Here is a 10,512-nt window from a genome sequence, read left to right on the forward strand (position 1 = left end):
GCGTGCTTAATTATTGGGCCCCGCTTCCTGTCACCCTTCGCAGGAACCTTTCCTACCGCCTTTCGTTCTACCGCTTCGTTCCTCACTCTCCATTATTTTGTAATTCTTCACACACGTAATGTTATTTCCTCAAGTGTGAGTTCCTTGGATGCACCCACGTTTATACTCATTTTACCTACTGCTTGAGGAACATTCACTTTGCAACAACTGGGGGGTGGTGCCCACCAAGAATGCGTCAAATGGATGGGATCATCACCAACATAGTAGTAACATATCTTTGCAGCACCACATGGAGGGCATGTGCCCTTCCATCACTCTTTTTTCTTTTGTGTACTTCATTTGGCGTTATTTATGCCCTTCAGGATGTGTTTCCTTTTTTCGTCTGCCGTCATGTTGGAGTCCATAACCACTGTGTTGTAATCACCTTTGGAGTAGTACGGCTTGTTCCATTTTTCTATTTCCTCTCTGGTAAAAAAATCTGCCTCCTTTTTTTTAATGAATACGTTGTTGCTCTTCGGGTTATTGTACTCGCTTATGAGAATCCAGGCGAGTCCAAGGGTCATTCCTATAAAAAAAAAAAAAAGTGGGGGAGTGAAGTGTGTGTGTAGGATCATATGAACTGATAGGCGGAATACAGCTGAACGTTGTAATGAGCACGTGGGGCTTAGATGCATTTACATATGATGCACATGTGGGATAGCACACACAGATTTGAAACGTGGGGATGCATTCGATGCGAGGTCCTTATTCGCACTCTGTTTTGGGGCTTACCAGAAAACCATACGCTAATCCTGAACGCAGGACTTCCCCTAAGCAACGCAGTTCTTTTAAAGTTTTTTACTTCCTTGGTAAGTTTGTCCTTTATGCTATTCATCGAGGGTTGGAAAATTGAGGTTAATTTGAGTTCACTTTTGGGGAGTAATTCAACAAACAACGGGTGTATTAAATGGCTTCAAAAAGGGTTGGGATCATATAACAAGGGTGATGATAAAACACGCAGAAGAGGAAAAAAAAGAAAAAAAAAAAAAAGTATAGCTACAAAATGGCGCAAATGGGCAAAGATAAGGATAGGGCGCGCAACGAAAATAACTCTCTTTCGAAATGACTGTGCGTAGTTGGAAAAATCGTTTATTAAAAAAGGTGCTAATTGGGTACAACTGGTGAAGGCGCCTTTGTTTAGAAACTCGCATGCTGCAGAGACGTGACACGTGCGTAGGGGAGTGATCAAACAGGAGGATAACTATGCATATACGTGCATGTATAACATATGTACACGGGGCAAATGCGTTTAGGCGGTGTAGAACTATTTTTGCGACGTTTTAACCCTGAGGAGTACACGGCTGTAACTTGTGAGCCATCGCAAAAGTGACGAGGTTAACTGCTCCTTCGAGGGTCACCCACTAAATTTGCATTTAAGTGGATCATTAAATGTGGCCACTCCTCAGGGGATAAAATTTTGCATAAATACAAAGTGACGCGTAAACATATATGAGGGCTTACATGTGTACAGTGCTTTGCTCCTCGATATGTTCTTTTTTGTGGGTTGCTGGTCCTCACGCTCGATTCGCCAAGCGGTGTTAAAAAAGAAATCTACACCTTTTTAAAATGCAGTAATGACACACAGGTGTGAAGGCGAAATAGATGATGTTTCTGGGATGGCACACAACCAAGTTGCTGTCGGGGACCAGGAAAAATGTAACTTTAGCGTTAGCAAGAAAATGGAGCTTCACAAAGGAGTTGCGTCATTTTGCAGCTAGCTACTTGTTAGAAGAGGACGTTGGGATTAACCATTTTATGAGCGACTTCTTAGGTGAAAATGGGTTCCATGGGGAAGAAACAAAAAAGGACCTTGTGTGCATCTTTAAATATAAATGTGAAGATTTTCACGTCTATGAAATTGGGAAAGATAAAAATGTTTTGAATTTGAGCTATGTTAGGAAAAGGGTGCAATGTGAACGTTGGAGTGACCACGCTAGTGGCGACACGAGAGACAGCCTGGAAAAGGTAGATGGCGGTGATAAGGATACACGAAAGGAGAAAATAATAGTCGAGAAACTTGGATCTGCGCAAGAGCGGGGAGACCACGATGGATGCAACATATCAATACCGGCAGATGGGGAGAGTAACTCGGCAGAAGAGAAAAACGAATGGATAAATTTTATTCTGTATAAGGTGAACAAGGACACACAAGAAGCCATTAGGGAAATTAGCAAAAGTACGAACATCCCCATAAAGGATTTTTACTACGCAGGTTTTAAAGACAAAAGAAGTGTGTCCACGCAAATCATTTCCACTAGCATGATTCACATTCATAAAATAAGGAACATGATGAACAGTGATGTCTCGAATCATAAAAGAATGAAAAATATACAAATTTGTAGTCTCGAAAAGGTGCACAAAAAAATCGAGTTAGGTGCACATAGTGGCAATCGATTTGTGGTAGTTCTGAGAAATGTACAAAACCATGAGGATTATTTAAGGCATAAATTGGACCAGATTAAAATACATGGGTTTATAAATTATTTTGGAATGCAAAGATTTGGAGTATATAAGAATACCTTCAATAAAGGGAAGGCCTTAATACGACGGGACTACAAAGGATATATAGGGCATGTCTTAGATCCTCACATTTTTGAAAATAAAAAGTTTTATGGAAATGTTACTAAAGACAATCTGACGATTTTCTTGAAAAATGCTTGTGACATATATAAGAAAAAGAACGCTACCTTTGCATTTCGTTATTTGTCTCACAAAACGAATAAGCTGCTTAAGAGGTGCGACGCCATTCCGCGTGACGAGCTGGGCAACCCGGCTAGCGCGAACAAGCACCTCTTTTCGTATCTGACCAATTCGGAGTACGAGGCGTACATCCTCCTGCGCAATTTGTACATGTGCGAGAAGAATAGCCGCGGCAGGCGAAGCGGTGATAGCTGTGGTAGCAGTCTAACCCTTTGCAGTGATGGACACAGCAAAGCGAATGAACTCGCTGATACGGAGAAGGGCAAACGTTTGGTCGACAGTGCACAGTATGACCCCGGTAGGAAGCATATTAACACGCCCGAGGAAGAAACCCATTTTTACCAGAACGAGAAGACATGCGTCAAAGGGGTGAGCATGGAGACAAGGAGATTTCACATGCATTCTTACAGCGCGAAGATATTCAACATGTTAACCTCATATCGGTTGGACAATTTCGGTGCCGCGCCTGTAAAGGGGGACTATGTCTTTGTGAAGGAGGTACAGTCGCAAGGGGGGGAAGCAAAAGCGCAGCATAATTACATAGCTGTGTTGTATGACACGGGGGAAAGCGACGGAAAGTGTAGTAGCGGAAGGGGTAGCAGCGGTGGTCATGGATCTCTCCACTGCGATGGCCCATTGAAAGGTGTAAACATTTATAATGTTGTTTTGCCCGTCCTGGGCAGCATGCCCCCCAGGCTCTCCTACCTAAACGTGTTTAAAAATATGTACAGAAAACATAGAGGAAGCCAAGTAAGACTCGTTTTTTTAGAAATATTACTCTACCTGATGTATACCCTCCATGAAGATGAGCTGTTTAGGGTTCACGACGATAAGGTCGCAAGTGAGTTCCTACAACATTTGATAAAAAGAGAAGAAAAGAAAAATGTTAACCAGTCCATTCGACTAGCTAGCGAAAATATATTAAGTAATGCTATTCCGATTAAACAAGCCTTACATACAATAAAGAAATTTGACAGTTACGTCAATTCGTTTGAATACGAGTATGGAATGACTTGTGTCTTTAGAAACATAGTCTCGCGGCCAGCCAATCTGTATTTCTGCTTCTGTCAGTATAAGGAACCAAAGAGGAAATTCCTGTCCGACTTGTATGCCGCCTCTAATTTTGAGGAAAATGAAAGTTCAAAGGGGAATGTACATGCCCATCGGTGTAAGGAAAAGGGAGTATGCAATAATGGGCACATGAAGAGCGTCCCGACTTCAGACTGTAAGTATAGCGAAATATCTGTACGTGGTGATGAAGCTGAACAGGCAGACAGGGATGTGAATGGCAAATATTCACAAAATGTGGATGCAAGGGGGTATAACAATACTTCCCCAGAGGACAAAAAGGAAAATATGAGCAGTGAACGTTTTCAAAGTCAAAGAAGCAATAAAGGAAGCAATCAAAGCAGTAAAGAAAAAATGAAAAAATGCGAGCGAAATTTGGGTGCCCTGATATTAAGCTTTAGTCTGAACTCCTCCTCCTATGCCAGCATGTTGGTGCGGGAGTTGTACGGAAAACGCAATGAACTCCTGGTTTATAATTTGATTAAAAATTGTGAGGAGTATGACAAAGAAGTTGGAATGTTAGAAAAGAAGAGATAGGAAACCACAACAGAATGAGGGAACCAAACGGAAAACACGAAAATATGGTATGTTTTTTTTTCCCCCCCTCGCATCATGTATTCGTTGCGCAAGTTAGAATAAAATGTTCTATAGGTTATTCGTGTGCTAGCTAATCTAATATTACTAATAATGAGAAAAATGTAGTAGAAGCTGCGCCCACATAGGGCAGACTTGTAATGATGTCTAATCTGTTTTTTTTATTGTCTTATATTTTCCGCTTCATACTAGCCCATGCTTCATTACGACATGGAACAAAAAAAAAAAAAAAAAAGAGCATATTCTTTTAAAAAAAAAGTGCACAGCGCGTCGATTTGTTTTGTCATTCCATTGGGAACGGCGTAGGAACACATTTGTACACATTTGAACACATTTGAACACATCATATGAGGAAGTGGTTTAAGGAAAAAAAAAAAAAAAAAAAAAAAGGACAGTTGGTGTACATGGGGGAGACTCGAGAAATTGTTTCCATGTAAGAAGATAATTATAAGATTGTAATATTAATTAAAAGGGTTCCAAAAAAAAAGGGGTCAGACAAATAAAAAAAATTATACTCAACGACATATACAGGTGCGTGCGTGGACATGCGCACTTGTATACACATGTTTTCTTTCATACATATGCGGGATACACAGCACTCCGTTGCGATGCCGCAGTTACGCAGATAGGGAGGTGTGTATGGGCAACACGCATCGGGCACGGTTACAATTCATTGTGCGCGCAATTTTGCCAGTCATGTGGGGAGTGTTCGGGACAAGGCAAAATTACATCAAACAGGGGACACGGACCATTGATTGGAATTAAATGAGGGGGAGGATCGTTGCGTCAGAAGAGTTCGTACGAAATCGGAGTACATCGCTCCAAACGGTGCATATCACCTGAACTCCATGAATATGTCCCTGAAATAATCAGTGAAGCGATCGAGCATGTTGGGGTCGTCGCATTGAGATTTCAGTATCCAGTTGATCGTATTTTCGGCTTTGTTGAAAATTAACTCAATAAAAATGTACTGCTTCGTATAAAATTGCGAGTACATGTAGAATTTGAGGCACTGATCGATTTCCCCAGAGGCGAGGGTTACAATGTTGTATTTTGATATAAATTCATCAATTGTTTCTAACTGTAAGTTGTAATTTTTTCTTAAAAATAGTTTTTCATTATTCTGTTCAGGCAGAATACTCCACTGCTCTTGGTAGTGTTCTGGGTTTATATTTTCTGCATCGACTAAAATATCATTTAATTTGTTCATCTGCCCCGAATTTGTGGGTTTCATCAATTCATGCGACTTTTTTTTCTCCAACTTTTTACTATTGGTGGGGCTACTACCAAGGGTGTTTGTGGGGTCGTTGTTGGTGGACCCTCTGCCGCGTGATTTTTTTACATCCCTACTACTTAAGGGGGCATTCATGTTGTTGATGTGCTTTGGGGCTTGTGCAGAGAGGTCGTGGTTGTTTCCCAGCGTGTTGCCTTCTCCATGGTCATAGGCGTGATCGTCTGTGCGACCACGCGCGTTATGCTTGTCCCCGCTGTGGTGACACCCGCCCGTGTCTTCATCGCCCATAAGGAGCATATCCTCGTTCATGTTGGGAAAGTTTCCACTGGTTCCGTTGTTATGGTGATTTGTGTGCTTGTCACTGTTGGACAAGGGGTACTTGCCAGGCATTCGGGCATCCTGCTCTGGGGAGTTGACGAAGCTTTCCCTATCCGTGTCGCTGACATGTGCAATGTTATTGTCAACATTGTCTACACCAGCGTCGTCCATATGAAGATGATTTTCATGGGTCCCCTGGTCTTCATTTTCCTCCGCGTCGTACATTCCTCCAAAACGTATTTTAGAATATTCCACAAATTTATATATAGGCTGTTTATACAGTACAGAGAGGGTGTTGAATTCATTAAACAATTTGTCGAGTAAAATATTTTCATTCGATTCGCAGAAATTTTTTACTAGTTTTTTTTTACAAACAATAATTTTGAAGGCTTCTTCATAATTATAACTTAGCAGTTTATAATAAAAATGCATTTTGTCCGTAAGTTCCGGGTATTTATAATTTTTTAAAATGTTGTCAAAGAGGGAGGAAATAATGACTACCATTTCGGAAGGTCTTCTGTATAAGACCTTCACACACGCCGTCAACAATTCCAGCATGAATAAATAGGAACAGTCGGTCAGATTGACATATCCTTCCAAAATGTAGGGTGCATTTTCTATGTATTCTGAATATTCCCCAAGAATCCAAATGTAAGATCTGATTCCATCATTCTCTATAAGTTTGTTATCATGTTTTATAATTTGTTCAATGATTACTTTTGTGTATTCTTCGTACTTTCTCAATATGTTTGCTAACATTTCTACCGTGGCGCTACAAATATAGGAACGGTTCATGGGGAGAAAGGACGAGAGGGCTAACTCCACTATTTTGGAAATTGCCTTTGGTATTTTCAGAGCTATGCACCCGATGGAGTAAATGGCCTTCCTGGCGATGTCCACGTTCTGGTCGCATATGTACTCGCTCAATTCGTTCGTTATCATGACCATGTTGTTCTGCGGAGTGTGGGTAAAGGACGAGTTCGCAATGAGAGTGTAATGTTTCCCAGGACGGGCCCCTCACTATGTGGGCACTCTTTCACACAAAAACGAGATTAGGTGAACAAAATGTATAGTGCAGGGGAAAAACTTCCCTATGGTGCTAAAAAGACACCATGAGAATGTGCACCAGTTATGAGGGGCACGGTAGAGCATAAACTGCACGGGTAGATGTTTCACCTTAGTGGCCACGGACACGAGGATATCCAACTTAATGTCCTTTATGTATGTAAGATCATTGTATCGAAAAAAGAAGTGCTTGTAATCATAGTCGAATATGTTGTAGTTCAGTTTATTCGCCTCGTGTAGTAATAAATTGGTATGTAACAAAACGATGTAAGAAATTTCGTAAGAAGAGGTGGAAATTAAAGTAAGTAAAGGATCTTTCATTCTTTGAAAAATCTGAATTTGTAAATTTGTATCATTGGAAGAGAAATTTAAAAAACATTTTAAACACGATAGAAATACTGCGGAGGAAAAATCTCTTATGTGATTTTCTAATATGTTCATAATGTCATACATTTCGTCTTCATTCTCTGGAATGTAGGTACTTACGATATTTAGAATAACACACTTTCCCCATTCGTTAAAGGTAGATAATTTGTTTAGCATGTTAAAAATGATTTCTTTATTTACTTTTAATCCCCCTTCATCTACCAATATTTCGTTCAATGCATGCACTGCATTTATTATACACTGGGAGTCTTTGTCTAGGAGTTTATTTTTCAAAATTTTTATGACATCGTTTTTTATACCTATCTGTGGGTTCATTTTAATCAGCTTGACACAACTAATTATGGCGATTCTTCGGACGTAGGAATTTTTGTCGTTCAATCCATTAAATAGAGGCCCTTCTATATATTCAAACAAATTATTAATGCGCAAGTTGCAAAAGCTTCGTAAGGCTAGCCCCCTTATAATTGGGTCGTCATCTTTGCTGTCCTTTTGCAGGGTGTTTATAGTGAGGAGGGACAGTTCCGAGTTCGTTTCTGTGGTTGTGGTGGGGAGGCATAGAAGTGTAATAAAAGGAGTGTTCCTAAAAATGCAGCAAATGGGATGCAGCTAACAAACTGCGGGACATAAATATTTTCTCGCGAGACGTAAGCAAACAACTAACCTGCGTAGTTATTCAGGTAGAGATATATCATTTTTTTCTGTATTATATCATTTGTGTTTGATATCATTATAATGTCCGGAAATAGCTTTGATACATCGACCCCGAGGGTCATGTACGCTATTACCTTCTTCAGCACCTCTCTTTTCTTTTCTTCATTTTTTTCTTGTGGGAGTTTTTTTAAAACTTCTTTTAGCTTGTTTATCTCGCTCTGTAGTAAGGGTGCGGGGGTGCAAACGTTATCCGTGTGTTGTGATTCTACCAACAGGTTAACATCGCAGAACACGCGTGTGTGTACGTGGACAAGCACATATGCTAGCAGCTACTGCTGCGTGTGGTACATGGCTTCAAGAGAACAAACACAAAAGAAGAAGTAAAATACAGTGCACAAGTAATTTTTACATTTTTGCTTTCTACAAAACATTGTGGAATTGGTGTATTTTTTTTTTATTTACTTGGCCAGGAGACATGTCAAAGGAAGTTGCAAGCGAAAAGACGAAAAGTGCTACTTGATTATACTTATAACAGCAAATAGGCGAAGCCGCGAAATTTACTTTGTACACATAAGTGGGTAGATATGTTCACGTATATGTGCGCTTCAAAAAGGGGATAAGTCCTAGGGGGTAGGGCGATAATTATCGCAGTCCTGCGGTTACATAGTAGCAGGGCTGCATGGCGGCATATAGTGACAGAAAAAAAGGGAGGCCGCGTGACCAATTATTAATATCCTGAGAACTACTTTAAATCAAATTAGAAAAAAGGGAAACAAAAAAAAAAAAAAAAAAGAAGAGGCCAAACTTTCCGTTAAGAGTGTGACACGATACCAGTTCGTATATCCTTGGTATTAAAATAAAGAAAAAAAAAAAAAAAAAAAAAACCAGAGGGGGGCAATTTTTTAAACACCAAACATCAACAAACACAGTTAACGATTTCTTCGACTGGCAAAAAGGAATTGTTCACCAATCGTTCTTTTGAGATTATCACTGAAGAGTATATTTTTCCTCCATTTGACCATAAAATTGTGTTTTAACGTATACTTTCAAAAAAAAAACACAAATAATTTCCTTTTTTTTTTTTTTCCCCCGAAGTGTTCATCTTTTCATATACAATTAGGCAGCAATGCTTAGTAACAGTAATGGGGATTAGATATTAAAAAATGGAAAACAAAAATCCGCATAACGGTCAACATTTGTGTTACTGTTTTTATGATCCATTTGGCTTAAATTCCCTTCCTTTAAAATGTTTGAAACATCCATATATATGTTGCCAAATGCGGAATAATTGAATTTGTTCATCTTTACGGTGAATGCGTGTGGCATAATATAAAATGTATTTTCTTTTTCTATAGTGTAAAATTGGAGGGGAAATGTTTCTATTTTGGGGGAATATTCTTACATTTTCGATTTCGAAATTGAGATAAAATGATGGAACAAAGTAGAGAGGGAAACAAATGAAGAGCAAACCAACTTAACTCATTTTGAAGCTTCCTAAATATTAGCCTACTGAGTAAAAAAAAAAAAAAAGGAATACACACCACTTAAAAGGGCAGCAATACAAGGAAGAGAAGTTGTTTGCTAACAACAGAAAAATGAGGCCAAATAGTGTAATTTTATTTTTATATATAAATTTATCATTTAAAAGGAGTTAATTTGTTGAAGAATTAATTTTAATTTTGAAAAACCAGGGATGTTTGAAAATGTACGTGGGGGGATATAAAGTACTCACTATGGAGGAGAAAAATCCGTATAACTGTAACACTTTAAGAATATCAAAAAAGGAGAGAAAAAAAAAAGAAAAAAAATAGATGTGCTGTTATCCTTTTTTACGTAACAGTTATGTAAGTAAGAATTACTTACATAGAAAATGTGGAAACGTTTCTTAAAACAACGTCGTACGATTTTTGAAAGCATGCACTTTTCCTTTTTAAATTCCTTTGGTTTACGCAATGCCAGGAAGAGAAGTATGTGATATATTCGCTTGGGTAAATGCGCCCGGGAGTAGGGTGGTTCACTCAACGCCGTTGTTTTGGCACGAAACATATTTCAACATTGCTACGGCAACGGCAAACTTATGGCCTTTAATTTTGTAAACAAATCTGCCATTTTTGTGTTGTGTACGAGGGGTTTAGAGTTCAGGGTGATAAGCGGAAAGGGGTGAACTGTGAAGAAAAAAGGGGAACAACAGAAACGGAAGAAAGTAGAAAAAAAATTCACATTTAAAAAATTGAAAAAATGACGAATGGTACTTTTTGTATTATACATATATACGCATATTTGTGCTTTCTTTTTCTTTTTACATCTCAATTGTTACCTTAAGGTGGAAATTGCTCAGTAACGCCTGTTTGGTTTCTGTTAAAATTAGCACAATTTTTATTCCAACTAAAAGGGGCTTTTTTCTGTATTGGGTTTGATCGCTACTGTTTTTTTTTTTTTTTTTTTTTTTTTTTTTT

At 38.9% G+C, this 10,512-nt stretch overlaps 3 protein-coding genes across 3 annotated transcripts; 1 reads left to right on the forward strand and 2 right to left on the reverse strand.

Annotated features, from left to right (window-relative positions):
- Positions 1 to 335: 335 nt before the first annotated feature.
- AK88_01144 (uncharacterized protein) lies at positions 336 to 874 on the reverse strand (the record flags this gene model as incomplete). The annotated part of the gene is made up of 2 exons (XM_012478782.1): positions 336 to 565; positions 772 to 874. 2 exons carry the CDS (start codon positions 872 to 874, stop codon positions 336 to 338), a joined length of 333 nt encoding a protein of 110 aa, XP_012334205.1.
- A 767-nt stretch (positions 875 to 1,641) lies between these two features.
- On the forward strand, positions 1,642 to 4,344 carry AK88_01145 (uncharacterized protein; the record flags this gene model as incomplete). The annotated part of the gene is made up of 1 exon (XM_012478783.1): positions 1,642 to 4,344. One exon carries the CDS (start codon positions 1,642 to 1,644, stop codon positions 4,342 to 4,344), a length of 2,703 nt encoding a protein of 900 aa, XP_012334206.1.
- Positions 4,345 to 5,236: 892 nt separating this feature from the next.
- On the reverse strand, positions 5,237 to 8,487 carry AK88_01146 (uncharacterized protein; the record flags this gene model as incomplete). The annotated part of the gene is made up of 4 exons (XM_012478784.1): positions 5,237 to 6,907; positions 7,130 to 7,938; positions 8,067 to 8,274; positions 8,446 to 8,487. 4 exons carry the CDS (start codon positions 8,485 to 8,487, stop codon positions 5,237 to 5,239), a joined length of 2,730 nt encoding a protein of 909 aa, XP_012334207.1.
- Positions 8,488 to 10,512: the final 2,025 nt, after the last annotated feature.

The sequence above is a fragment of the Plasmodium fragile genome, assembly GCF_000956335.1.
Source record: "Plasmodium fragile strain nilgiri unplaced genomic scaffold supercont1.9, whole genome shotgun sequence".
Taxonomy (NCBI): domain Eukaryota; phylum Apicomplexa; class Aconoidasida; order Haemosporida; family Plasmodiidae; genus Plasmodium; species Plasmodium fragile.